At 40.2% G+C, this 27,955-nt stretch overlaps 5 protein-coding genes and 1 non-coding gene across 13 annotated transcripts in view; 3 read left to right on the forward strand and 3 right to left on the reverse strand.

Annotated features, from left to right (window-relative positions):
- The first annotated feature begins 50 nt into the window (after positions 1-50).
- On the forward strand, positions 51-2,097 carry LOC117220765 (protein CNPPD1). Its single transcript, XM_076524831.1, has 5 exons — positions 51-270; positions 354-450; positions 730-935; positions 1,016-1,144; positions 1,220-2,097. The coding sequence occupies exons 1-5, from the start codon at positions 226-228 to the stop codon at positions 1,952-1,954; spliced, it is 1,212 nt and encodes a 403-aa protein (XP_076380946.1). The 5' UTR covers positions 51-225; the 3' UTR covers positions 1,955-2,097.
- Positions 2,098-2,188: 91 nt separating this feature from the next.
- LOC117220773 (uncharacterized) lies at positions 2,189-6,043 on the reverse strand. 3 transcript variants are annotated; one of them, XM_076524855.1, is made up of 8 exons: positions 5,320-6,043; positions 4,989-5,109; positions 4,723-4,746; positions 4,576-4,622; positions 3,185-3,226; positions 2,965-3,032; positions 2,705-2,908; positions 2,189-2,568 (listed from the first exon to the last, which is right to left on the reverse strand). In XM_076524855.1, the coding sequence occupies exons 1-8, from the start codon at positions 5,657-5,659 to the stop codon at positions 2,485-2,487; spliced, it is 930 nt and encodes a 309-aa protein (XP_076380970.1). In that variant the 5' UTR covers positions 5,660-6,043; the 3' UTR covers positions 2,189-2,484. The 3 variants fall into 3 exon arrangements, with proteins under 3 accessions (XP_076380970.1, XP_033326955.1, XP_033326946.1); XM_033471064.2 differs by lacking the exons at positions 4,576-4,622; positions 4,723-4,746 and having other exon boundaries at positions 3,185-3,211; positions 4,984-5,109; positions 5,320-6,020; XM_033471055.2 differs by lacking the exons at positions 4,576-4,622; positions 4,723-4,746 and having other exon boundaries at positions 4,984-5,109; positions 5,320-5,993.
- Positions 6,044-6,544: 501 nt separating this feature from the next.
- On the forward strand, positions 6,545-9,153 carry LOC117220237 (tax1-binding protein 3 homolog). Its single transcript, XM_033470017.2, has 3 exons — positions 6,545-6,894; positions 7,161-7,289; positions 7,379-9,153. Exons 1-3 carry the CDS (start codon positions 6,838-6,840, stop codon positions 7,565-7,567), a joined length of 375 nt encoding a protein of 124 aa, XP_033325908.1. The 5' UTR covers positions 6,545-6,837; the 3' UTR covers positions 7,568-9,153.
- Positions 9,154-9,307: 154 nt separating this feature from the next.
- Positions 9,308-27,955, forward strand: part of S6KL (ribosomal protein S6 kinase like) — a 71,472-nt gene continuing 52,824 nt past the window's right edge. Inside the window, exons 1-9 of one of the 6 annotated variants that reach the window (XM_033469997.2) lie at positions 9,308-9,617; positions 10,441-10,521; positions 10,646-10,740; positions 10,811-11,078; positions 11,149-11,233; positions 11,304-11,411; positions 11,478-11,636; positions 11,740-11,828; positions 12,033-12,278. In XM_033469997.2, the coding sequence (XP_033325888.1) occupies positions 10,465-10,521; positions 10,646-10,740; positions 10,811-11,078; positions 11,149-11,233; positions 11,304-11,411; positions 11,478-11,636; positions 11,740-11,828; positions 12,033-12,194 (1,023 nt within the window). In that variant the 5' untranslated portion in view covers positions 9,308-9,617; positions 10,441-10,464 and the 3' untranslated portion in view covers positions 12,195-12,278. Of the gene's footprint in view, positions 9,618-9,701; positions 9,828-9,876; positions 10,067-10,440; positions 10,522-10,645; positions 10,741-10,810; positions 11,079-11,148; positions 11,234-11,303; positions 11,412-11,477; positions 11,637-11,739; positions 11,829-12,032; positions 12,279-27,955 lie in introns of those variants that run through there. The other 5 variants (XM_033469962.2, XM_033469989.2, XM_033469971.2 and 2 more) reach the window with 5 other exon arrangements.
- TRNAN-GUU (transfer RNA asparagine (anticodon GUU)) lies at positions 12,670-12,743 on the reverse strand. The gene has a single exon. It is a non-coding gene; the product is annotated as a tRNA-Asn (tRNA).
- Positions 14,411-21,427, reverse strand: bnb (bangles and beads). The gene is made up of 3 exons (XM_033469950.2): positions 21,054-21,427; positions 16,224-16,714; positions 14,411-16,148 (listed from the first exon to the last, which is right to left on the reverse strand). The coding sequence occupies exons 2-3, from the start codon at positions 16,704-16,706 to the stop codon at positions 15,300-15,302; spliced, it is 1,332 nt and encodes a 443-aa protein (XP_033325841.1). The 5' UTR covers positions 16,707-16,714; positions 21,054-21,427; the 3' UTR covers positions 14,411-15,299.

Genomic DNA, 27,955 nt, shown 5'->3' on the forward strand with positions numbered 1-27,955 from the left:
GCATATATCATTTGTAAAGTTTTGTTTTCTGTGGTTGTATGAATGACACATGACGCTGGGCTACGTTCATTATGTGCAGTGAACGTAGGTCATCACGTTGTTCTAAAATCTAAATACCGTATTATTTCATAATTTTTTCTAAATTTTTAAATTATTTGGCACTCTCAACCTTTTACGAACATATTCAAAATTCTGCAGAACAACTGTTCGTTACAAAATTCTGAGATGATGAACACTTCGAAGAGAAGAAAAACTGCAACAAAGCTTATGGTAAGGCAGCTGTTTATTTTGTGTTTATCAAAAATACGTAATTCAACGTTTTCTTTTTTCTTGATTCACATGTGTGGTTGCAGAGCAGGGAGAAGCACGACGAATTCTTGAGTCGTATATCAAAATCGTTATACTATGCGAAATTGCCAGTGAGTGACCGCCTCAGTTTTCCTGTTACTGGTTAGTACACAATCAACAAGTTTTTAAGTTTTTTTTATTTGCGTATTTTGTACTATATCCTTGATGCAGTGATAAGAAGGAAATGTGCTGTTTTAAGTACATAATTCCATATCCGCAGTAAATATAAAATGATAATTTGTTAGAAAAACTAATGAGATTATCATAACCTCGAATAATTTGCATTGTTTTAATATAAACGTTTTAGCATTTTAGTAATATTACATAATTAATTAAATTATTTCTAGCATTAAAGATTATATAATTGATGTGTATTTTTAGAATTGGCAGCAGAACTTTTTACCGAAGTAAAAAATGGTCAAACACTTGAACGATTGGATATAGAGGAAGCTAGTAGGATTTCTAGAAACGCATGTGTTTCACCATGTTGTCTTGTATTGGCTTTATTGTACTTAGAAAGACTGAAAGATTGTAACCCAGAATATTTGCAACGAGTGGCACCGTCCGAATTATTCCTTGTTTCTTTGGTATTAAGCAATTGCATTTATTATATAAAGTTTTACTATGTTATCATGTATCTAGAAGTCTATTCTTATTCTTACTATAGATGGTGGCTAGTAAATTTTTGAATGATGAAGGAGAGGAAGATGAAGTTTTTAATACTGAATGGGCACTGTCTGGTCACTTGAGTATATCACAAATGAATCAACTGGAAAAGGATTTTCTCCAAGCTATCGTAAGTAAACTACTCTATAATAAAGTACTGATGTCTTTTATTGGCTAGTATTAATTAGACTTCCAACATATTCAGGACTGGACAGTTTTCGTTAACAATCAAGACTTCTGGGAAAGATTACAAAAACTAGAGAAGACTATAGCCTATAAAGAAGCACAGAAAAGAGGCTGGTTTTCATATACAGAACTAACTTGTCTAATGAATTCGATGCAATTGCTAACAATTGCTCAAGCTGTGATAAACATATCATCAATTTGTTTGGCAACATATACAGCAGGGATAGTCACTTTATTGGGATCTGCTCTTGTTGCAAGTTATTTGCCAGGAACAGTACTGAGCCCACGACAAACGACAAACACGACAGACGTGACAAGAGTAAACTTAAATCCAATTATTGATATTCCAACCACAATAATTGAAGATGCACCACAAAATGTTTTAAGAACAGACTTTATGTCTACTTTATCTCATTCCAACGATTCTCAACAAAACGGTGAAAGCATTGACTCAAATGAAGTAGCAAATGAGCATTGGAAATGGTGGCAAAACTCTGACATGATCTGGTTACCAACACACTCAGGCTTGGAACCAAAAGAAACATTACACACGATAAGAGATGATATTGAACACACGAACACGTTTATAACATCTACTAATTTTGTACTCGATACCACAACATTGATACAGGATGCAGATAAAATGGATGCAAATTGGAGGCAAATCCTGGGTATAGATTTAAATCTTCTTTTGCATAATTGGAGATATTATGCAAACTATGTCACAACAATAACTCTTGACTATAATCACTAACGATTATTTCTAAAATTGTGATAAGAACTTTCTGTGTTAGAAAGATTGAAAAAGAAGTATATATTTTTTGTACTAATTCGTAAACTTATAAAGGACTTCTATACTAACAAAGTAATTTTTTCAATAAATACATAGGATAGATACAGATGCATTATTTTTTTAAAACTTTTACAACCTTGGAAGGTTTCAGGTTTAATTAGTAGAAGGGGAATTATACCGAAGAATAGAAGATGCTAATGGTACATCTTTGTCTAATGCTATTAGTACAGTTTTGATAATACATTTCTTTATACATATTCATACATTAAGTACATGTAACAGTATAGACATTATACTATATTATATTACAGAAACGCTATGATTGTCATAAATTAAAATTGCAAAAAAATTACAAAAGCTTCATTTGTATTATACAGACTATATAAGTGGATGGTTCGTTTTTATATTATTACACCTTAATTCAATCCAAAGATAGACAGTAGTACCCTTCTAATAAGATTAAAATGTTTAAACGTTTGGTATAGATACCTTCAATCACTATGATGAAAATAATTAAAAATAGGTATAGGTGACATCCCAATAAGACAGCCAATTGTAACTCCTATAACTCGTCCCTAGAGTATTTTATATATTATTCTCTTTTTGTAACTAAAGTAATTTAATGTAGTAATAAGTAAGTAAGTATAGTAATAATACAGTAATAATATTATAATGTTTTTAAAGAAAATATAAATAACTAAAATATCATACCAAATTTGCAGCTAGTTTTGTTCTAGGCAGATTTAATTCTATGGTAGTAAGTTTTGGTGCTTCAAATCCAACTTTTTGTGCAAAAAGTTCTACGTAATGTACAGATCCAATTCCTATTATGTCAGACACTGTGTTTCCTAACGCTGCAGCTGCCATGGTCGATATTGGAAATTTTTTGTTTAATATTGTTTCAATTTGATCTCCCTGAAATTAGTGACTTACATATTTAAATATAAATTGTATAAGATTATAATACGTACAGCAATAATCATGATGAAGTTGTCAAGAAAACCAAACCCAATGAATGGAATTGCATTCGCAATTGCAACTGCAAGAATATATTACCTAACATTATTATCATAGCATTGACTCAATATATATTGTATTTCAAATTCAGAAATTGTCCGATTAACTATTTTACTACTTTCTAATTTAAGTATAACTTAAAATTTCGAATGTAATGAATATCAAACATCGTACCTAATATTAGATTTTTTGTGGTTGGTCCTGGAACATTTTCAACTGTAACGCGAAAGAGCAACATATAAATTTATGTTTTTCAATAAAAAAGATATTACAAAGTGTAGCTAATGGGAAAATCTAACAACAAATTACTTAATTGTAAAAAATATAGTCTTCATGTTACTTACGAAACATAAAGCTGTTATCATTCATGCATTTATTTCTTTGTATAAGTATTATGTTGAATTGAAAAGCATTTTTAGGTACCAATAATCTCCGATTGTTTTATGTAATAAAATATTTACTAAAGTCAATTGAGAAACTTCATTTAATAAAACGTTTATGAAATTCCTTAGGACTATTAACTAATTAATCAAATACACACGAGTTTAGGAAATAAAACTTTATTCAAATAAAAGTACATTCTTTTTATCTAACAAATATTTACATTTACGATCATTATTGTAGATGATGTAACATCTACTAAGCGTACAAGAAGAAGTATTGTGCAATACTCTTAGCAACTTATTCTGTAATATGAATGTAGTAAAGGCATTCTCACAACCATGCAAGCTTCTAAAGTTTGATAGATAAATCAACTCAAATAGTAAAAATTATTTTCGTGAAAACATCTTTATTGCAATTATTGGTGTAGTAAAAGTGAAAAAAATAAATTTTGAAGAAGCTAAATTCTCGTTTATGTGTTCTTCTAGTTATAAATCATGCTGTGCTGTGTTCATTATTGAATCAAATAATTTAATATAATGTTATAAATATATTCATATTACTTGCTACAATTATAGGAATTAAGTCATTATTGTAATTACTTAAGAAATATTGGTTTTTAACCCTAGGACTCTTAAAAAGAAGAGAGAGAATATCTTTACATTTTGATTATTTTCATTCTGTAAGAAATTCTCAATAAATTAATAATCTAAAGTCTTCATTGGTATATGCGAAGAATACTATGTACAAGAAAATGTGATGCTGGTGATCACACAAATAAAAAAATAACAAATCAAATAAATCTAAGTGAAACATTCTTTTATCCTAAACGCGAGAGTTTTGTATAATTATATTTTATGAATACATATAAATAAAAAATAATTTAATGCAAATACTTACAAAGTATAATATATTCAAGAGTTATACAACTTTCTTCACAGAAACAATTTTTCCATAATAAATTTGTAAGAATTCTAGGGTTAAAGTATATTTTTTACAAAGAAACATGTATAATACATGTTTTTTATAAAATTAAAAAATTATATGTTCTCTTACCTAGGAATAACAACAGTAATAATAATAATGTATAAATACTTTACATGACTTTAACAGCTTTTAATCTAGTATAGAGCAATCTTGTAGTTATTAGATTAACAAAAATGCACATCAATGTAGTATATTACCTAAGTGTGACTCTGTGGATGTCTTTTTCAAATATCCAGAAAGTTCAGTCAAAGTAGAAGAAGCAAGTGAAGAAATTAAGACACATAAATTTGAGAGAATGTTTGACTTAACATGCATTAGACTTACAGCATGACGTCCATGTAGATTGCAATGAAAGGAAAAATTTTATACTGTTAAAGTGTAATGGAAATCATATTGATTCACAATATGATAAATAATAGTTTCAATTTAGTTTAATTATTAGTATGTTATATTATTCTAAGATGCCATTAAATAATCAATTGATCTATATTAAATTTATTAAAGTAACATACTGACAATGTGAAACAGTTATTAGTTTTACCTTAATATTATAAATTCTGTAAATTAATAATGATTAAAATTAGCTAATGTTTTGATGTTCCTACCATACTTTCGTAAGAGCCAATCATCAGGTACTCGACAATATTTGCCAGTAGCATCCACATCACCTAACGATGATATTTTTGTGGGTCTTCCAAGTTCATTGCACCACCGCAAAACTGCTAGCTGACCTTAATTAGAATATCATTAAATTTAAAAATGTATCAGCAAAACTCATAGATATTTAATTAAGAAAGTTAAAATAATAATTGCAAAAGTCATTTTATATTATGTTTTTGTAGAAATTTACAATTATCAATAATAACTTAAGTTTCAGAATTTAATAAGAAAAGTTTTATTGATTGTATATATATACTTAGAGTTATGATCAAAGTAATTACTTTGGTATTTAGCTTTGTCTTCATCTGATTTGCATTCCTCTATAGCCTGTGAGATGAGATCGCGTTCCTCTATGGTAAGTTTAGAAGCCAATTCCTTTGCTTGTTGTTTTGTCAGATTACCGAAAATATTTTCTACTTTACTTTTATCAACACTGTGACATGTCCTCTGTATAATGTAAGTATTGGTTGCAAGAGAGGTTGACAAACTTTTTCTTAACAGACAACTGTTTAAATGATATTGCTTTCGATGACAATGATACAAACGCGATATATTTCTACCAAAATATACAAATTCCTTTGGAAATAAAAACGCCTGTCTAACGAACACCGTAACCGTCATATCTATCACTGTGAGAGCTATGAAACAGAAAATCTGTCAATTTAGTTTTATTCGAAAAATTAGAACGACACTGAATTATGTGTGAACGAGTGCAGCATTAATGATTAAAATCAGCACTCAACTACGTCAAAAAGAAAATGTTTCAAGTATAAATTTTATGATAAGCGATTAAAAAGCAATAAATACAACATATCTCCAGGAGAATAAATCTGTAGTGATTCAAGCTGATTCAAGCCTGCGCCACTACTGGTCACGTTCGATTTCGATGATGACGACATTGACAACATGTATGTATGTATCGAATTTTTGTCGGAATACATATGAACATCGGAATGAAAATAGTGTCAATGGTTATGAAAAGTTTAGATCGCTAACCTAGATAATTAATTTGTTGACTATGTTTAATTTCCAAAAAACTTCTTTATGGTGACTAGGGACTTCCACGAGAAGCTGGAGCAATTGATTAGATAAAAAGTGCAATTCTTTGGTAGGTCATACAGCACGTTTTATGCATTATTTTAGAAGTTTCGTATTCCTAAAAGTCCCCAGCCTCTCATAAAAGTTACTAAACATATCATAAGTGAGCAATTAAAACTAATTCGTGAGTAATTATAGGCAATTAAAGAGTAATTTTTTTAGCTATATTTCATTAATATTGATTAATGTGGTAAGTCAGCTCCACACGGGTGAAAATAAGCGTATGTTACAACTATATTTATTGAAGACAACTTATTTCACGCATGTTGCAGTTTTTTGTCTCTATAAAAATCTTATGCGTCTTTAGTTTGTGACCCGATGATAAATCGCAAGATTCAAATTTTCGCGGCAATATTGTCTCTGAAATATTACTAGATTTTTCACAGAACGGTCTATGAACAACATTTTCCTATCTAGATTAGTCAGTACATATGGCTGTCAACGTGAGAACGAAATTGTCTTAACTGATCTTAACAACGCCGAGCTTGATCACTGTTAATCAGTTAATCAGTTCATTGTTCATTCAAAAACAGAAATCTGTTTTAAGTATATTATAACACGTTGTCTTTTGCATCTTCGAATTTACTTAAATTCTGTCGTCATCAGTTCAGTACGTACAGTGAGTGAATAACTGGTGATTACATTGAGTCACTGGAAGCAATTGTCAATTTAAGCCCGTCAGAAATCCAAGATTCGTCATTATGTGTGCGAAAATGGCATTTCAGCACCAAGCTGGCACGGCTATGAAGTGCTTAAGTGTACGTACCATGTTATTCAAGTATAATTTTCACATACTTGATAAGTACTAATTCGTAAATTATCACGTTTCTTTTGGTAGACGCCCGTAAAATTTCGTATCTTACACTATCTTCACCTACGTCTTTGAATAACAAGTAATTTAAAAACAAATTATATTATGCTAGAGCTTCATAGTTCAAATAGTTTATTATCAAATGATTTCAGTATAGTAAATGACAAATAGCACCATTAATTTAATGTTTGAAGTGTTACGTACTTCTTTTAGATACCAATCACATTACACAAGGAAACGGAAGTCAATGAAAATGGGGAGAAAGTAATGAAATGTGGTTTCAAGATTGGTGGTGGAATAGATCAAGATTTTAGAAAAAGTCCCCAAGGTTACACAGACAACGTAAGAAAAGTTATTAGAGTATCCGGTATTATCATTTGTCAGTTATTCTAACAAACAATTTGATATAATTGGCTATTGCATTATTTTAGGGTATATATGTAACCGAAGTACACGAAGGATCTCCAGCAGCAAAAAGTGGTCTTCGGATGCATGACAAAATATTACAATGTAATGGGTATGATTTTACCATGGTCACTCATAAAAAAGCAGTATCTTATATCAGAAAACATCCAGTATTAAATTTATTAGTAGCTCGCAAAGGTGTGACCAGTACTTAAATACCAAATGAAATGTTTACACAATATGAGAGAAGTATTTATTTCACTTAATACATTAACAAAGTCAATTTATTTGAGCTACATCTCTGCCAAATATCAGATTAGTTTGTAGCCAATAGTAAGATTATTTTAATTATTGAAAATCGAAAGAATTGAAATTTGAGTATTTTATCATTGTGACAGTAATAAGTGTTCAATATCCTAATTGAGAATAGAACAGAATAAATTTAATTCAATCGCACTAGGTGATTAGTTGAAACGTTTAATTTGCAGGTGTAATATTCATTTTTCATTGCAGTAGAATTAGAGTACTAGAACAATAGATTGATATATGTATAAAAATCCTGTTATGGTTTGTTATTGTTGTTAAAAAGAATAATTGTATGGAAGTGTTTTCCTTGTAATGCCACATGACAGCTAGTAATGCTATTTATCATGTATAACTATGCTTGAAGAGAACATAATTTACATGTGCCTGCTTGAAAATCATACTAAATAATGTTTATTGTATATCAAAATTTACAATATTTCGTGTGCCAAACAGTAATTATTATCATGGAATCCATATGAACAATTCTTACCGCCATGTATATATTTATACATAAGACAAGTTTCATAGGGAGAAGTTTAGTTGAACAAAAAATACTTGTTTAATTAGAACAAAGGAAATAATTTAATGGATGAGAGTCATAATATTTTAATTCATTAAGTATTTCTATATTGTAAAATATAACAAAAATGCCAAAGCATAATGAAGTTACACTAGTTTAAATACACAACAGTACTTTTTACAAAATTTTGTATGCTATTGTATGTCAATGTATTATTGTAAGACAAGTACAGAATAACTTCGAATTTATGCATTTAGAATATTGCATTTAATAATTGAAACAATCATGCAATAAACGTTGTTTTTGATACTTTCGATAAGTACCGCATTTTTTGTACACGTAACATACACGAATGAGCGAGAATATGTGAAATTTCTGTATTTTGAACTATTTGTAAAACGTGTTTTGTTACTTGTTCGAATGTATACAAAAAATAATTCAGAGTGGATACTTTAATATTAATAGAAGAATTGAATTTTCTATTTTATATATCTTTTACTTTGACCAGTAATTAATATTTCTATGCATTTCTCTGAGTGCGTTTTTTAAAAATAAGGGAATCAATACTGTATTTCACGTTTTTTGAATTGGCTTTAAATGTACAATAAGTGAAACAAAAGGGAAAGTTCCTGTGACATGTACGGCTTTCTTTTGTATCCTTGTATTTTTAATATATTATAATTACAGTGCAAAAGTCGAATCGTTTTATAAGAGATAATATAGTATGTTATCATGTTTTTATAACTAGTCTGCTAATACGAATGTTAAAAAATAAAGATGAAATCGTAGAATATAAATTATTATGTGTGCGACCACTATGCATGTATGTAGTTATCTAAGATTCTTTGTATAGAGCCTCAATTAAAACAAAAATTACATGCATTAGTCCAACCAATACACAAATCTACATTTATATGAAAAGTATATGTTATTTATTATGAAAAACCTGATTAATATAAAAAACTGCGAAAGGAATCTGTGTGTTATTTAATTTAAGCGTTTTTACTCGTTCAATAACGTTACATTGCAATGTATCTTATAAATGTAAATAGATTTTTTACACTAATATTTCTTATAAAACATAGCTGATCTTGTATTTTTCGATTTTTAAAACTGCTACATCAGTCGTATCAATAAATCAGATTTCAAATTTCTAATGAAATACAAAAGTTCAATTTGTTATTGTTCAAATTATGAATTCGAAATAGTTACTTAATCTCCCAGAAGATGTCACTTTTGTGCCTTTCCCGCGATCTTCGATATTGTGCGTACTTAGTAATTCGCTGATTGTCAGTTGGTATTGTAAGAAGTCACGGGAGAATTTAAAAGTGCCGGTTCAATTTTTTAGTTATATTATTATAAATTAGTATTAAATTGACGAAACTGTGACTACCGAGTGATTAGCGGTTAGAAGTTAAAAGGAAGAAGAAATGTGACAGGTACTTTTAAGTTCGCTTGAAATTTATATCCCTTTAGAGAGAGAGAAGGAAAAATCGATTGGTCCCGTCTCACAACGAAAACCTTCCAGAGCGTAAATCAGTCGGACTTACAGTTCGAATTTTATTGTAGTAGATTGTGATTTGATAACTTCACTTTTTCTTTTAACGTAACTATTGATAACAGTTTGAATAGTTTAACTGCGTTGAAACGTTAGTTTTACATTGGAGAACATTTACCAAAAGATAAACCGATACTTAGGTGTCATCACTGTATGCCTGTATCACATTCAATCACGTGACAATACATCCGTCATTTTAATTTCTAATAATTCAAATCGCACATCGCATGGAATACGATGTTTGATTTCGCTTTTCTTTTCAAGACATAAATAAACATATGAATATTTTTTTCTTTTATTTCACAACAAATAACGAAGGAATACTGTGGCGTTTGTATTGAGTCTTTTATATTTTCTGACCATTTAAAAGCGTGTCTATTGAATATAGTGTATAGAAACTACTAATTTAAAATTACAGAATTTAACATTTGAAAAGGCATTTATGCAAACTTCTTTTATGTTACTCAATGAATATCTTTTTTTAGTAATTAATTGATCATGTCATACATTATAAGTATACATATAAATTTGATACATATGTTTAGTAATTGATTTGTAATAAATCCATATATTACCATATATTGCTTAGAAATTATTATAATGAAGTTTATTGATCAAATTATTGAAAAGAATGATGTCTAAATAAAAAATGTCAATAAAGTAAATGCTATGTATTGTTATATTAAAATATCATAATATTACAGGAATTGTTACATTTTGCAACTCGAATGGGTAATACTACCAACAAAAACAAATATTACAATAATCAGAAGTATACCAGTCAGGTATATATGTTTTAAAATAGTTATAACCTCTACAGATTTGAGTAATATTGTTAATGTTAGAAATATATATTTAATGATATGTTGATCAATAGTGGATAAATGTTGTATTATTTCTCTCATACAGTATAGTCTCAGTGATCTAATTGGTGGAAGTTGTGTCGGAACAACACAATCCTCAAATAAAGAATCTAAATCATGGTCTCGTGTTTCAAATAAAAGGTACTATTTTTAAACCTCTAACTGCAAGTGATAATTTGCTACCTTCAAGTGATAATTTTGTAATTTTTAGTTGGAGCGAAGGCACGGTATACCACTCTTTAGATACTTCGAAAACACAATGGCCAGTATCGCGTTCTCAAGCTATGTTCCTTCCAGAATTTCAAATAAGACCAATACCTTTGCAAAGTACTTGTAAGCTTATATGTGTAATAGCTAAAGGAGCATATGGGAAAGTATATAAAATTCTAAAACAAGACACTGGGAAAGTTTATGCTTTGAAAGCTATTAGCAAAGCCAAAGTTGTTACGGAAAATGGAGTAATGCAGGCAAAACAGGAAGTATGTAATATAATATTGAGCATTTATATATGAAATTATTAACATAACTTAAATTAATATCTTGTTTTAGGTTGCTATACAAAGGCTTGTTGGTCACCATCCATTTATATTAAATTGTACTCATAAATGGCAAGGAAGAAAGACGTTATACATATGTATGCTTAGTTTTATTTTACTCTTACCATCTATAACGAAATATTATCTAATACGATTCTCAAATTTTAGTAACCGATTATGTTGGTGGAGGAGAACTATTTTCACTAGTCGAGGAGTGTGGTGCCCTGCCTGAAAATGTAGTTAGAATATATGTAGCAGAAATTGCTTTAGCTATTGGTGCGTGCATTTAATCCTGAACTTCTGCATAAGACAATTTGTAACATTCCTTACATTTCGTTACAGATTTTTTGCACAATGTTGGGGTAGTACATAGAGATATAAAGGCAACAAATGTTCTTTTAGATGTAGAAGGTCATGCTGTGATTATTGATTTTGGTTTAGCAAAATGGTTAACTCATGCTGAAAGAACTAATACACTTTGTGGAACACCTGAATATATGGGTAAATATCAAAGTATTATTCAAATATTTGTTCCTGTAGTGGTAATTCTTGCACTTGTAAGCGAGAGAGATGATATGAATTATACATTTCTGATTAATTACAGCACCAGAAATACTGAAGAGACAATATTATGGACAAGAAGTAGATTGGTGGTCACTAGGAGTCCTTGCTTGTATCATGCTGACAAACCAGGTATGTGATGTGCATGTATTTTTATTTCAGGGTAACTAAATGCTATTACAATTGTATACATTCTATGAATGTATTACTTTGTATAAAATCAATCGAATACAGAGCATTAAATATATAATTTAAATTGTTGTTCCATGAAGATAATAATAATTACATTTATCTTTGTGAACATGGAGTTATCTTTTCTTTATGACTATTTTAAAGGAACTGTACATCAACCGACTCCGTGGCGCAACGGTAGCGCGTCTGACTCCAGATCAGAAGGTTGCGTGTTCAAATCACGTCGGGGTCAATTGCTTTTTTTTTATTGCAAATTTCTATTTTTCTACTATTTATTATATTAAAACAGTTATATTTATTTTATAATAATCAAAATAGGAAATATATATACATATGTATATACAATTGTACAGTAATAATAATAGCAATAAAACAATAAAATTATAAGTACACCTTTATTAATTATTAAGAAATAAATGTAATTGCTGAAATATCTTAAGCGCTGATAAAAAGATAGAAATTTGTACATATGTTTATGTATAAATGTTTACATTAACGGAGGCATTAAGTATTTCAGAGTTTATATTAACGGCGTTAATAACTTATAAATTCATAAACATAGCTATAAAATATTAGAAAGTATAAATTCCAAAGAATGTTACATAGTTATTTATAGAATCGTGCGACAGATTAACTATATTACTAACAGAATTAAATATGTTGCATCACTGTTTTGTTTTCCCTTATATTGTTACTATACTTTCCTATAAGGTTCAATGCGATTAGATTCTGTGAAATGTTAATGATAAAAAAATTTTGTCTAATAATAAGAAAAAAAGTTCGCCCCCGGGTGGGCTCGAACCACCAACCTTTCGGTTAACAGCCGAACGCGCTAGCCGATTGCGCCACGGAGGCAGTTGATTCTCGCTCTGGTTTTAGCCACATTACAGATGCCGTTATTTTCTCCGACTTTCCTGTTTCATTTGGAACAATTGTTTAAACATAATTGTTTGTAATGCTTATGTTTCGCCTTGAACTTTTCAATAATACTTATCACCGGTACTAATTCCGCCGATTTTAAAAAGATCAGAGATAAAATGCGTTTGGAAATTTGAATACTGCGATGAGAATTGTTGAAGTGCATATTGCTTTCCGTAATTTTCATAATTTTATGAATTCCTTCACGAAATTCTCAGGAGATGCAAATAATACTATCCCTTCTTCAAAACTTAATCTAAGGGCCTATTAGTAAGTTTCTTAATAATCAGAAGATATATTATTAGATTATATTACATGGAACGATTTGTCTCACGATTGTAAATTTCATTAAAATAAATCCTCGGCTATGAATCACAGATTTTGATAAAGTACTCGGTAATCATTAAATGGTATTTCGGATGTGCGACAATGATCGCAAACTTTCTTCGATGAACGTTTGTATTTTAGTATGACTTCTATTCAAACTAAAATGTTTACTTGCAAAAACTCGTTGAAAAAAGGTCTACGTTTCAAATAGAACTTATTAGAATATTCCGGAACTCGTTCGATGCCCGGTGAAAAAGTGTATTTTTCGAAAATCGACGTTCGCCCTCGACTCGGCAGCGTCGACGGACGACGACCAAAAATGACGGTCACGTTTTTCAAGCGGTGAACGGTTTTCGTTCGACCGTCTGGCGTCACGTGACCGATTTCCCGCGAGCGTTCTTTGGTCGCGATATCGCGGCGGGTCTCGTTCGCCGATCTTGCGTAAAGCTATGCGGGGACTCTGATCGAAGAAACCAAAGAGCGTATCCCGTTCGTTGCAAAACCCTTCACGCCTTGACATTTCGCCGGGTCCACTCACCTCTGCTGTCCTCAACTGTTTACAAAAGCGTGCGCGCCGGAGACACGCTGGCTTTTCATTCCGGCCTGCCTCCCGATGAGTCGGTGCATCGCGATGCACCGCGGAGAAATGTCGTGGTCGTGCAGATTGCGCGCGAGGCGTGACGACCGATCGCGCGAATCTGCGAGTGCCGATTGTGCAACCGTGCATTCCCAAAGTGCAGAGGGGCACGATTCGTTCGCGGTCTGTCTCTCGCCGAGAATCTTCCTTCTTTCCGATGCTCGGATCGATTTCCTCCTCGATCCGATCTTCTCCGAACGCAGAAGAAACAAATTGTTTTCGAGCGGCGTCCGGCTTCGAATTCGCGAGCGATTTCGCATTGCGAGTCACCGCGTCACGCCGCGATCGTTATGTCAACAAACGTCACACAGCGCTCGCACGTGACGCTTCTTGACTCGCATGTTAGCACACCGTATCTCGCCTCGAGGCTGTCTTTTTTCCGCGTCATTACGACGACGCTCGTAATTGCGACCGATCGGAATGCGCACGGAATCGATGTTGAACGACCGCGTCGGGAGTTCCATCACGATGTTCGGCTACCGATCGCGAGTTTGTTAAACCGGTCACGATCGATGATCGGGCGGTCGGATGGAACTCGATCGTGTCGCAGGCGCGAGCAAAAATAGTTGTCTCTTATCGAGGATACGCTTGGAACGGTCGACTTCGCGGTGGAGTGAACATTGGAGTGAACATCGCCGGGTTTTGACAGTAATAATAATAATTATTATTATAACGATAGCAATAATACAAATAATAATATTAATAATAATAATAATAGCGGTACTGGTACTAAATCGTAATAATAATAATATTAATAATAATAATGATACGTATCTCTAAAAAAAAAAAAGACAGAGTCGAGCTACACACTAATTTATTGGGATGAGGTTGTGGTTGTGGGCGAGTGAGGATTTTGAGAAACAAAAAAAAAAAGAAGATACAAAGACAAAAGAGAAGGGACAAAAAGAAACTTGGGGGATTTTGGGATGAGGATACTAATCCAGGGGGCACGGGTATCGTCCCCGCGGACAAATCGCAGTGTCCGCCGGGACGAATTTCTACGGTCGATCCGTGGCGTGGCGCCATCAATCGAAACCCTGAAGGGTGGCCACGTGTTCCTGATGGGCGTGTTTCGCTATCCCTCACAGCCAGGCAGCACGTGGTCATCCTGCCCCGAATCGATGAACATTGGCATCATTTTTTTTTCCTGTGTTTTCGTCGTTCGTTCGTTTGTTTGTTATTGTTTTTTTTTTTTAATCGTTTTCTTTCTTTTTTAACTCGGAATTGTAGCGCGCCGGGGATGTTTGGACCCTGCCACAAAGTGATCGAACAATCTCTCCCATTCACACCGATGCTTTCACTCTCGTATCCTCTTTCTCTCCCGTTCCCGTTCACGCTTGTTTTTTTTTTTTTACGTACACGCGAGAGGCTCTTCCTCTCGCTTCTATTTAACCAAGGGGAAGAACTCGCGCGCATCCTGTCGCTGGTGGTCAACGCGGTGTATCGATAAACTGCGAGCGATCGCTCTCGTTGATGTTGCTGCTTCTGGGGCTACCGTTGTTGTACGTCTTCCCGCGCTGCGACCAAAGTTACACGATCTCCTTCCTGAGCTCCTGGGGCTTGGGCAACAGCTCGGGCTTGGCCTCGGCGGGCTTGGACTCCTTCTCCTCGGAGGACTTGTCCTCCTCGCTGCTGCTCTTGGACTCCTTCTTCTCGGCCGACTTCTCTTCCGAGGAGTCCTCGGACTTCGCTTCCTTGACGGCGTCCTGCTTCAGCGGCTCGTCCTTCTTCTCCTCGTTCGGCGCGGCTTTTGCCTGGGTCTGGGCATCGGCGGCAGCTTCGCTCTTCACCTGGCTGGCCTCTTCGGGTTTCACCAGCTCGGACACGGACGCGGACGTAGACTCGGCCTGGGCGGCGACCAGGGCGCTCTTCGCTTCCTTCGCCGGCTGAAGGGCGTCATCGGTCTTCTCCTCGGCCTTGGCGGCGCCTTCGCTGACGGCTGGTGGTACTTCAGCGGCGACCGGCTCGACCTTCTCGGCCTTCAGGGCTGGCTTAGCTTCTTCCAATGGTTTCGCTTGCTCGAGGGGCTTCTCGGGTTCGACGGCCGCCGGGGACTGTTCGGATGGTTGCTCGAGTTTCTTCACTGCCGGGACTGCCTCCTCGGCGTCGCGGGTCACGCGGTCGGGCTTCTCGTCAGCCTTCTTCTCCGGAACCTCCTGGGGCTTGTCGAGGAGTTTCTTCTCTTCCGGTGCAAGGGCCGCCTTTTCCTCGGAGGACTTGAACGAGTACGAAGCAGACTCGTCTTCCTTCCTCACGGCGGGCTTCGCTTCCTCGAGCTTCTTCTCTTCCTTCGGCTCCTTCTCGGCGGCTTCCGCGTTGCTCTTCTCGCCAGAGTTGCTTTGCTCGGAGCTCTTGCCCTCGACCAGCACGATGGATTTCTGAAACAAGCACAAGTTCGGTCAGAAAACGTCGTCGAGGTTGAAACAATATGTCTGCGTCGATGGAATACTCACGGTCTGCTCGACGAGAGCTTCAGCGGGCTCTTGTTTCGGCTCTTGAGGCGCGGCCTGCGCAGTCTCGTGGGACTCGGAGGCTGCCAGCTTCAGGCTCTCCTCCTCCTTTTTGGCTTCCTGAGGCTGCTCCGATTTCGCCTCCTGAACCGGCTGCGGCTGCGCCAGCGTGGGCACAGCGTCGGATAATTTCTCCGCGGACTTCGCGGCAGGCTCTTCCTGCTTCTCCTCGAGCTTCGCCGGTGCCTCTTCTTTCTTCTCCTCGGGCTTGGGCGACAGAGAGCTGGATGATGGTTCGCTCCTCAGACCGGGCTCTGCCACTGGCGCCGGCTCGGCCTTCGCTGCTTTCGGATTCTGGTCCGGAACATCGGTCGGCGAGGCGGCCGTGTCCCGCCTATCCAACGGCTCTTCCACTCCTGCCAGAGGCAAGACCTCCACCACCTTCACCACCGCCAGGCACAACAACACTGTCACGAGCAGCTTCATCTTGATATCTGCGAAACAAAAAGGAACGTTCGGTTTTATTCACCAGACAAAAACTGTTTGTTTAAAAGCCGGACGAGACTTTAGAGATTAGTGTGCACGTTCGGTTCGTTTTCGGGCATGATTAACTTGATATTTATCGAACAAGACGTATCAAATTTTTCTATTCGTTTGTTTCGTTTATTTTTGGATGACAACATTTAATATTGCCTCTTCGTTAATTACGAAGCTAATTGTACCCGAAAACGAGGGTATAAGACACAGCAATTGGTCAGCTCGCGGTAACCGGCTCCATTAGCCTACGTTTCAAACTGCTCGGTGATAGAACCAGGTTTCAAGGTACGGACTTATCCGATTTGTGCACTAAGGTGTTCGATTATTCGCGGAACACTGGTCGAATTAAAGCGTGAAAATTGCACGGACGTGGTGCGAGAGATGCGAATCCGCATGCATTCGTTGAGAACGGAATAACTGTCCAGCGTTCGCAACGTGGCAATCGAAATAACGATCTACCTTAAAATCTGGATCTGTCGGGAGAGAGAGAGAGAGAGAGAGGAGACTCGACCGGCGCGGAGAATCGAGGAAGATGACGAGACTCGGGCCGAAGACTGGGCAGGAAAGAACGAAACGACGAGGGAGAGGAAACGAGCTGCCAGGGGACGTTTCCTCGCAATCTTCCAGTTAAGAGAGCGGACGTGAGGCACGCGGGCTCTCTGGCACTTGGCATGAATGGAGAACACGGCCGTATGAATGGGCCGCGAAACGAAAAGCTATGACTATCGGCCGGGATGAGACGGGGGAACGGAGAGGATGGGACTGGGAGAGGATGGACAAGGGGCTGCTAGAAGATCCGGCAGGAAGGAGAGGGACAGGTGACATTGAACCGAATGCATTGAATAAGGCGAGCGTCATGGAACTAATGACAGGATGCGTGCCCCTCGCGCTCGTTACGCGCGCGCTCGCGCGACGACTTTGCTGAAGCGCATCTTTCTTCGTCGTTTTTCTCTCTTGCTCTCTCTTTCTCTCTGTCTCTTTCCATCTCGCGGAAGATTATAGAAGATTAGACGCTCGCGTGTCGGAGACGTCGGTGTCGCGGCGGATTTAATCGGATTGAATATCCCGGATTCGATGTCCGAGGAGAGCCAGATAACCGAAGGTAGATTGTAAACGCAGGCGAGCGGCGACCACGTTGCTCACGGTTCTCGAAAGATTCGCGGATAGACGACGACGACGACGGGATCGAATCGTGTGTTTTTTTTTTAATAAACACGAACGCGGGGCGGGTCTTGTTCGACGGGCGAAGGTTGCGTGATCCGCGAACGGACAGTGAAACATGGGTGGGTCTTCCGGTAATCGTGGAAACGGAAGGAGAGACTGCGCGGTTCGATGCAGTCGTCGAAATTATAGACGTTTCGTTTCCAAATAGCCTGTTGCCGCCGGTTCGATCACGATCCACGCGAACTGCGTTCGCTGTCGTGCCAACGAACGCAATGTTCGCTCGTTAGTTTACTAACCCCGGCGACATTGTAGTTTCTTGGCGAGAGACACATCGGATTAGAGGCGGGAGAAGAATCGTGACAGGAAATTAGTCGGCGAATCGGTTTCCCCGGCGGCGTTCGAGCAACGTAAACCGATTCCACTACGTAAATTGGTATCGTCGCGATCGTGGAAGCCTCGAACGGCCATCCGTCTGCGGTAGGTAAATGGGAAACCGGAGACAATCGTCCATGCGACACTATCTCATCGTCGAACATAACCGGCGAGCAAGCAATGGGTTTTATTCTAGCTTACGGCGCGACTTCTTTACCAAGAAAGTGAAACGAGGCTTTTTAGCATCGTATATTTTTAATTATTCGATTCGATTACCGATCCAAGCGCAGTCCGACTGAATACGCTCAATTTCATGTTCACGAGAAAAGCCGTTCCCAACGAGAACTCCGAGTCCAGATTCTCGCGTGCAAAACTCGAGCAAATAGCGGTTTCGACGTGATCTCGCGATACAGGCTGTTGGCAAACGGTGCGCGGAGTAAATCGATCGTGTAGATCCGGAGATAACGTGGACGTAACTTGAGATACTTCGTACAATTTTGTCAGTTACGAAGACGAAAAGATCCATTTTCCGTGTTTGACCCAGTTGAATCGAGAAGCACAGCGGCGGCCGGTCGATGTATTCATGGCCCGGCAACAAGGGGAACGCGGCGCTGACGAAATCGTGGTAGGCGCAAGTTAGACCGGCTGGTGGTCGCGTAAAAACCAAGTCCAATAGCATTCTCTCGGCTACCGAGCTACCGTTGAACGACCTTCCGTTCGGAGGTCCGAGTCCGCGGCCAATCAAGCGAGTAATTTGCATCGGGAGGAAGCTGTTCTCTCGTTGCGCGGGTCGAGAACTCGCGTTCCCGAACGTTCCGTCGCCCGGGGCAGAAATCGGGCCCCGTCGCGGCCCCGGAGGGGGGCATGGGTGCCCCGGCGATCGACAAAGGACGAGAGCCGAGCGAGTCGACCGCCTTATTTGTATATCGCGCTTGCCGAAAATTGCGCAAATCGGACGGGACGGGGGACGCGGGAGCGTGTCGTTCCGTTGTGTCCCGGGGACACGCCTTCTGGAGAACGCAACCGTGGCGGAATGCGCGCCGCGAGAAGGCGAAACGGAGAGGGTAGACGCCGATAAAGACGGAAAAACTGGCCGACAAGAGAGATCAAAAGTATGGCAGCGGCGAACGCGGCCAGTTTTTACGGTTGCTGGACGGAGAGAGGACGGGGCCTCTCGACTCGGTCCGATAGGGGATGAACGCCTAAGGGCCGCGAACACGAAGAGACGTATCGATTTTCAAAAATATATCGGAAGTCGGAAATCCGCGCGGCCTGTTTCCTCCGCCAAAAGAAAATCGAGTATCGCGACATTCGTCTATCAAGTGCGAGCGAAAATGATTTGGAATCACTCGAACAGCGAGATCGTTTTCGATGAAAGGACTCCGGCTAGGCCTTGTTACGAACGGACGGTCGGCGTCGCTGATTGCGGGCTTGGTTGCGCGGCAGTAACAGAGAGTTGACGTTTACGTGACATTTTTCAATGGCCGTTCAATGGTGCGGCTATTTCGCAGAGTGTCGCTCGGAAGCCGGATAATTGGACCAGGAAGAAAAACAATGCGACGATACCTCGCGGGGGAGGCCTCGGGCACGACTTGATGGGGAGGATATGCCTGTGAAAGATGATGGCCACCCATTACCTTATCAAGATCATCAGAGATACAATAATGGCAGCATGGTTACAAAGAAGTTGCGGTCCATCAAGTGGTTCACCGCTTCACAATGCTTTCTGCTTCCCTTCTCTCTCTCTCTCTCCCTCCCTCTCTCTCTTTCTCTCTCTCTCTATCTCTCTCTCTTTCTTGCCCTCTCTCTATTCTTCATGGCCCGCGATCTATTGTCGGCTCTATCCTTTTCGAAGTGCGCGATTGTCGATCTAATCTGCGTACATTGAATCAATTGGACGGAGAATGCGGCGCAGTTGACGCGAACATGCTAGAACACCGGTCGGCTCTGATCACTTTTCAGCGAGGATCGATCTCGAACAACGAATTACGGCAGCGCGACTTCGTCCCGACGATCTTACAGGAAATCGCAGCTAAACGATCCAGCTTTTCAAGACGCGCGATTGCCGACGATTCTCTGGTTCGCGAAGCTTCAACAGCTAGTTCGTATGTCTCGAGGAAGCATCAACCGATTCGAAAGTCGCACTTAAAGCGTTACTTTACCGATTTCATGCCGCCGGGGTCTCGAACGATTCCGAGAATCCTATGCTCGTCTCTATTCGCACCTCGTGTGTCGCAGCTAATTCGTAGATCGAGCAGATTAGCTGGGGGCTAATTAACCGTGAGGAAACACTCTCGCTGGCCGCAACGCAGCGCGAGGGTGGGGTGGAGTGGGTGGGTGGGTGGGGGCAGGCCGCGGAAAAAAGAGTTCGCGTTGCGAGAGGAAGCGAAGAATTACGCAAACGCGGGTTCGCCGCTTGTGAAATCCACGCGAATTATATGTCCCGACGATTATTCTATTTGCCCGCGCGTTCTTTTTTCCCCGCTTTAATCACGGATTTCGTAGGCCGCCGCGCCGTTTCACCGGGCTCGTGTTACGATGACATCTCGGATTATCGCTTTCGAAACGCGGAGCCGTCGAATCTTCCGGCGAATAGGTCGAAAGCGATCGCTGGAAAACGATCGCTGAAAGCCGAGATCCCGCGACTCCCCCGCGTTTCCCGAGACTCCCCGCGCTCGCAAGAGAACTCCCCCGTGGACTCGCGACGGAAAGAACGAGGAAAGAAGATATGGTTGCGTGTGTATGTGTGTGCGTACTCACGTCTTTGTCTCTCCGTCGGTTGAACGTAACCGAAACAGCAGCCTCTGGTCGTCGACTCCTAGCGGTCGGCTTCTTTTCCTCGTCGCTGGCTTTTCTCGCGGAGACGGGCTCTCTCACCGATCGCAGAAACCGTGTTACCGGACCAAACAGCAAAACCGTGGAAACGCTCCGGCCGGTAAACAGCCAAGGACAAAAGAGGGCCGAGAAGTGGTTTGCGCGAGTGTCAACCCTGTTGTGGTCTCTCTTTTCCTCTCTCTCTCTCTTTCTCTCTGTCTGTTTTCAGTCGCGCGCGTGCGATTACGCTCGTTTTACGGAGGAACCGTTCGGTTGGTGTTCGGGATGAAGGTTTGGGTCGTGTGTCGAGATGGAATCATCCGGGCCCCGCTTATATACCCATTTGCCCACCATTGCCGGCTCGGCTGCGATCGTACAGGGGCCCCGACCCCTTCGCCCGGCCAGCCTAGGGGCCCCTCTTTCGCTCTCCTCTTCTGCTCTCCGTCCGGATAAGGTCCCTCGGTCTATCGCCGTCCTCCTCTGCCGTCTGCCCCTCCGACCCCGCCGGCGTACCCTCCTTCTTCCTCTCGCTCGCCGCCACTGGCTCCCTGCGTTCGCTGTTCGCTTTTCCTTCTTCCTCCCTGAACCACCGATCGACCGGCTGTCGGCCGTGTTGCACGCCGATTCCTCTCTACACGGCCCACGCCGCGGCAAGAGCAAAACGAGCCGGGGTCGGCGCGATCCTCCGACGATTTTCCAACTATCGTGCCTCGAGGCCCGTTGGATCATGCACCCACGACACGCTGCCTCCGAGGATGCCGTGAGCTTGAGCCTCCGTAGAAAGCCCTCGAAGGGTCTAGCTCTTACGATCGCCGGCCAGACGCGATCACGCCCGGAATCGGTACAGTGAAACGGCTCGGCCGTTAGGGCTCCCGGGAACCAGAAGATTCTGTGAGTGGCCGGGACGTGACTCGATTTTTTGGTGAGAAACGGCCAGTGATCGCTTCGTTGTCGCGCGAACTGTGGGTTCTTTTCCCTTGGATCGGTTTGTCGTCCGAGCCACCGCGCGGCGTCCGGCAAGCCTGTGGCCGTTGCTCGTCGATAGATAGATCGTTCGTTTCGGAGTAGATCGCTGATTCGATGCGCTCGCAGTGATTACGATTAGATGGATCCGTTTGGGAAGATTTATATTTAATTTTCGCGATCGTTTCGCGGTGGTTTTGTCGGATAGCTTCGCAGCAGCTGACAGCCTCTTGTTCTTTCACGAGACTGTATTCTCATGACTCGGAATCATTAGTCGCTATTCCTTAGGTTCGATGGTATGACGATGATAGATGTTGAGTTTGATGTTAGACCGAGCGAGCCATGATTCAGAGATGTTTAGCTTTCATCGAACTGACACGTTTTAGAAACACTCGTTCAGTGTGATTCAGTATTGACAGGAAGTGCAGCAGTAGCAGCAGCAGCGCGTTACGAGCCCGATAAACGTGAAAAGGACCTTGATGTTTGACCGCGATCAGAGTGCCGATGGTGGTGTTAGGACACTGCTCGGCTCGTAAAAACTCTTTCCGGCTACTCCAATTATCGGTACAGCTATCAACGTATTTTTTTCTTTTACCTCGCCCCGTTCTTAATTCGATAGATTGACACAAATTAGCGGACAATGAGGGAAACGAAGTCTCTAGTTCTTTCAATTTTTCTCTGTTTCATGAGGTTTTCCATCAAGCTTCTTTCACTGGTAACGTCTGATTTTCGAACTCGGGACGCGTAGACAAATCTCGAAACGCGGATCGTAACGGAGATATGAAACATTCGGCTGCAAATAAATCTTTATCGACGGCAAAGTTGATACCTTTCCAAAGTGAAAATTTCCCTTTAAAAAGATTGCGCTATAATTTCGTAATCGTGCGCTGCTCAATTTCGTACGACAAGATCGAAGCTGGAAGAATCCAACGACCGGTCATCAGTGTCGACGATGCATCAAAATGGAGGACGCCGCAAGCACGAAAGCTCGTGACCGCGCGAGCTCCCGGCTCTGATAGAATTATCCCGTTCGTTACGTAAAGCGGGCTCTTCTTATTGTGTTGTCTTCATGCGAAGAATTATCGTTGATGTGACCTCTTAACGTGTAAGGGCAGACACCGGGGCCAGCGAAATTTCGTTTGGCCGTGCGTTACGTGTCTTTCTCTCGTTCGCGGGGACGGGGATCATCTTCTCAATGAGCGCGAACGAATCGTCTGGTACGTGTACGGCGTGCACAACTCGCCCGAAACACACCGTTTTCCTGGATCTTGGCGGAAGCGCGCGCGAATTTCGCCACGAGCCTCGGATCATTACAATTTTACGCGGTGCCGCCGAGCTCTTGTACAGCCGCTCGACAATTTTTAGACGCTGTAACGTCTCGTAAAAACTCATCCGGGAATGTTTCATTCGTTTCCTCGTTCATCCGGACCCTCTCGAAACGAATACGCCGCGTTCTTCGACGACGATCGCGTTGATTTCTGACGCTGGTCGAGTTTTCACAGCAAATTGTCAACCTTGATCCATTCCTCGGACGTCATTAACTCGTACTTTTTAATCTTTTCCGATCGTTTCATTTATATTCCCTCAAGCTATAAATATGTTTCTTCGGAAATACTTTGTTCAACTTGTTTTATTCAAGCGTATATAATAATAGAAGCACGAAGATTGATTATACTCCGATCTGGCGATTGCTGTAAACCGACGTAAATTAGTAGATAGCTGATCTTCGCGCGAAATAAATATCTGCATCTGTTGCGAGGAACAGGTGTGGCATTGGAGCTTCTTTAATCATTTTAATAAGCTAAAAATAGCACACTCTGATATCCCTTAATTTGGGGATACTGCTTTAAATTGCACCTGCTTATTTTTGCTGGTAGAAATGGCCGGTTCCACGTTTCTTCATTTAAAATTGTCGAAATTATAGAGCGTCTTTCGCAGGAAATGATTCAAGAAATTTCTTTATTCGAACACACGTTACCAGAAAAAATAGCAAGATGTCTAAGTGAATTCGGTCCTGTAATTTTTATAAAGCAGCAATTTTTATGTCAGACATTTTTAGGTAGATTTAGCGTTAAAGATAGTTTTATGTTTTACGTGTAGGACAACCGAGGACCGCGGCAGGATTAATATAAAATTATGGTATTTTTCAGAACCTTGTCTTTTACTTGAAACACTATTCGAACGATATCAACTATTTTAAACAGTGCTCGGACGTATTTTCCTGAAATTTCCTGGGACTGCCGGCAACGCGTTGAAAAAAGAAGGTCGCGCGGGCATCGATCGCGATCACTCGATCACCGATCGTTCCCAGATGACGGGCACGATGATCGGTGAGTCATCGGTTTCCTCCGGAGCGTGTGCACGCGCGTACAATACGCGTCGCGAGCATTATGTAAACCGTGTCCGAGGCATCCGCTGAACGGGGACGCGGTCTCGGCCCCGAACCTCGCGATTTTCCCTCGCGAATCGATTCGATCGGGCCCCGCGGCGGGCCCCTCGGAGGCGACGGGACGCATCTCTCGGCAACGGGGACCGGTTCTCTTCAGGGCGAAGGTCGTCGGCTGATGCGAGGTCGTCGATACCAGACGTGCTCTCTCGGGCCATCGCTTGATTTTTATTGGCCTACGCTCCGCGCCCGGAGACGGATCGCTCGCGTGAAACACAGGAAGGGGACGATTGTTGAATAATGGGATGCAGATGTATGCACGATCCTTCCCTTTCTTCTCCTCCCTGTTTTCGGCGCTCGTCCCGACATCGTCCGCCTCGTCTTGCTTTCTTTAAACAGGAATATTCCGTTCTCGGTTGTTCCTCGTGTTGTACTCTCCCACCCACCCCTTTGACACTTATCCACTGGTCAGGAAATTGTTACTTTTGACGATAAGTTCACCAATCAGAATGACTGGTTTCGCATCCTTTTATTCAAAACTGTTGGATTTATAAAAGACTACTTCATGGAAGATGAATACATTTTTTTGTATTTTAGTATGATTAATGTTCACATTGAACATACATTACCGAGTACTAAACGTGACTGACTAAAACAGTTACTTTATAAGAACCAATCAAGAAATGTATTCATTTCCCATGAAAGAGTCTTTCATATATTCCAGCAATTTTTCATTAATAAATGCGAGAACTGTTACTCTGATTGGTAGGTTTAGTACGAACACCAAACTTACCGAAGAATAGAAATGACTGATCTATATTCTATCGTAAGAATAAAAAGATTGAATTTACGTAGATTTCTCACTAGTTTTATTATAATGTATGTAGGCTTGAATTACAAAATTTGTTCGATCATATCAAAGATGTGAAACCGACCATTTTGATCGGTACGGTAGGTTTTTTAGCATTAATCGTATGGCCATGAGTTGCTACTTTCTCTCAAATAAATTCTCATATTTATGACTTACGTCTTGCAAAACTGGATAAGGAAATCTAGAAAATGACTTATGGTGAGTGCGATTGATATTTATTTATAAGTGCAACTCTTGAGAAATGATTGAAGGAAAAAGAGTCAAGTGTGGACAGCAGGAGAACGAAACAAGCACAATTTGAGTAACGTTGAACCCGACACACTGCCCTCCCAAAATTTGTCCTCGTCCATTATTCCGTCGACCACAGAATTCGCCGAGGACAAGTAAAATCGCAACTACACCGATGATTTATCGTGCCGCGGTCGCCATTTCGGTCAAGATCCACCGAACGAGATTTTATCCGCTGCCGTATTTCGCGAGAAACGGTGACGGTGTATTGTTTTATAAAATTAAACAAGATTCCAAGAATGATATATACATACATCCTCTTTTGTAAAGGTTTCCGAGAACAACGTCTTAATTTAATTGCATGAACGTCAACGCGGAAAGTGTTAGTTGCTATCAACGTGTCAGTCGTACAAATTTGTTGTTAGCAATAGGTGGCGAAAATAACATTGTCAATCATTTAAAATCTATTAAATGTTTCGGATATATTATGCAAAGCTACTGTTCCAACATACACATTGTTATTTTAATTATATCGATATGCAATTAGCATTAACGTGCGACTTTTCGCCTAAAGTAACTCTTTCTTAAAGGCTTAAAATACTGATTATTTACTAAACGTGTTTTCTTCCGGTGATCTTGAACTCGATCTTGTTAAATGTAAACTTTATCCTCACTTAACTCTCTTGACTAGTTAGTTAATGAACCACCTACGTCCGATATTTCTGAAAAATAAACAATAGGAACATAATCCGAAAAAAGAGCCAAGAAGAAAGACAATTGAAAGCCATCGGAAAAAGCAAAAAATAAGAACGCCTTGAAATTAATTAATCTCGAAGAGATATTTCGTTACTATCAACCCCATGCTGCATTACAACCGCCCCGTGGTATGGAACGGTTGTAACACTTTCCCCGGTCACCATTTCTTGTTAGCAACTTGAACATTACTCGTTGCGGATCAAAAATACCGTGACCGAATCATATCAGATACTTAGCTAACATCTTGGCATCAAACTTTTTGTTGCCAAAGAAACAGACGTTACGTGATCATAGTCCAAACTCAAATTGTTGCTTTCGATCCCCATGTATTCGTTTTACTGCAAGCAGTGTCACGTAATTATGTCTTTTTTGCCGAGAACCTAATTGTTACGCGTGCAGCCTCGAAGTAAAATGTGCGCCTCCCAATAAAAACCGCGCGAATCCTTCCTCGGCACCGACCGACCGACCGACCGCCGGACAATTTAATAATCATCCCATGAAACCAATCTCAATATTGAATCCCCGGTGTCTATTAATCAAGATGAATCGCTCATTCTCAATCGGATCGCACAATTACCACGAAGACATTAATCTTCCCGGGCAGCGCACGACCGCCTATTCCACTTTGATGCTCGAACCTATCACGCTACGGTGTTGATTCGATCGAGTTTATTAGCAAACATCTTCTACGCGGGGCAATCAATCACACCCGAAGGAACACGGTAATGGCAACAATTGCTATCGCCGGCTAGGAATTCGATTACCCTTGTCGGGGGCCCCGGTCCGAGAATAGCAGAGCCCCTGAGAAAAACGGATAATGAGGTTCGATATAATGCACGGTCTTCTCGCGGCGTTCGTCGTCTTCGATCCAAGCTTCTTCCTGGATCCCCGTAGCAGTTGCCGAGGAAACGACTATACTTTACAACCGGCGATTCCCGACCGTTACGTACCGTTAGGAGGCCGATCGTCTATATCGCTGATGGCGAAAAAGAAGGTTTTCGCGTGCACCGAGGAGCACCTGAAACGGTCCGGTAATTGTACAGATCGCAGCCGCTTAAAATAGATACCATTCCGGGCCGTGGAAACCGTCGATTTTTTATTCTACTCAGGACGTGGACTCCTCCGAGCTAGGCTCGTTGCTACCTTCCCGAGGAACATCTGCCTGTTGGCTTTCCAACGATTTTCGAGCCATTTCGATTCCAGCTTCTTCCTATTCGTTACAGGAACTTGGAACGATTCGACTGCATCGCGATCACTGGCACTAAGATCGCTGTACATCAACCACAAAAGTCTCATAATATCGGTGTACAGTAAATTCTCCCCAATTTTCCTTCAGCTTGTAAAAAGGTATGGACAACTTGGAAAGAGGATATACGATTATTCGAGCCTCGCGATTCATTTTTATGGCTGCCGATTGTCAATAATTATAAAAACGAGGTGCAAGGCTCGGATAATCGTATCTCCTCTTTCCAAATTATCCATTTTTATTTATAAGCTGAGGGAAAATTAAGGAGAACTTACTGGAACCTAACACGTTTGTTTAGAAATTCGCAGTCTTGTCAAATACATAATTGTCAGTTAAATTATGTATTTGACAAGCCTGCGCATTTTTAAATCAACGTGTTAGGTTCTGCGATTTAGCAA

This window comes from Megalopta genalis, chromosome 1 (assembly GCF_051020955.1).
Source record: "Megalopta genalis isolate 19385.01 chromosome 1, iyMegGena1_principal, whole genome shotgun sequence".
Taxonomy (NCBI): domain Eukaryota; kingdom Metazoa; phylum Arthropoda; class Insecta; order Hymenoptera; family Halictidae; genus Megalopta; species Megalopta genalis.

What these genes read in the sequence shown, in the direction of transcription:
- LOC117220765 (XM_076524831.1), top strand. Translation starts at nt 226, where the DNA reads ATGATGAACACTTCGAAGAGAAGAAAAACTGCAACAAAGCTTATG. An exon ending in CCTCAGTTTTCCTGTTACTG is followed by an intron (nt 451 to 729) that starts GTTAGTACACAA and finishes GTGTATTTTTAG; the next exon opens with AATTGGCAGCAGAACTTTTT. An exon ending in AGGATTTTCTCCAAGCTATC is followed by an intron (nt 1,145 to 1,219) that starts GTAAGTAAACTA and finishes CAACATATTCAG; the next exon opens with GACTGGACAGTTTTCGTTAA.
- LOC117220773 (XM_076524855.1), bottom strand. Translation starts at nt 5,659, where the DNA reads ATGACGGTTACGGTGTTCGTTAGACAGGCGTTTTTATTTCCAAAGGAA. An exon ending in ATCCACAGAGTCACACTTAG is followed by an intron (nt 3,227 to 4,575) that starts GTAATATACTAC and finishes TTCGCGTTACAG; the next exon opens with TTGAAAATGTTCCAGGACCA. An exon ending in CACAAAAAATCTAATATTAG is followed by an intron (nt 3,033 to 3,184) that starts GTACGATGTTTG and finishes ATATTCTTGCAG; the next exon opens with TTGCAATTGCGAATGCAATT.
- LOC117220237 (XM_033470017.2), top strand. Translation starts at nt 6,838, where the DNA reads ATGTGTGCGAAAATGGCATTTCAGCACCAAGCTGGCACGGCTATGAAG. An exon ending in CGGCTATGAAGTGCTTAAGT is followed by an intron (nt 6,895 to 7,160) that starts GTACGTACCATG and finishes TACTTCTTTTAG; the next exon opens with ATACCAATCACATTACACAA. An exon ending in CCCAAGGTTACACAGACAAC is followed by an intron (nt 7,290 to 7,378) that starts GTAAGAAAAGTT and finishes GCATTATTTTAG; the next exon opens with GGTATATATGTAACCGAAGT.
- bnb (XM_033469950.2), bottom strand. Translation starts at nt 16,706, where the DNA reads ATGAAGCTGCTCGTGACAGTGTTGTTGTGCCTGGCGGTGGTGAAGGTG. An exon ending in AAGCTCTCGTCGAGCAGACC is followed by an intron (nt 16,149 to 16,223) that starts GTGAGTATTCCA and finishes TGCTTGTTTCAG; the next exon opens with AAATCCATCGTGCTGGTCGA.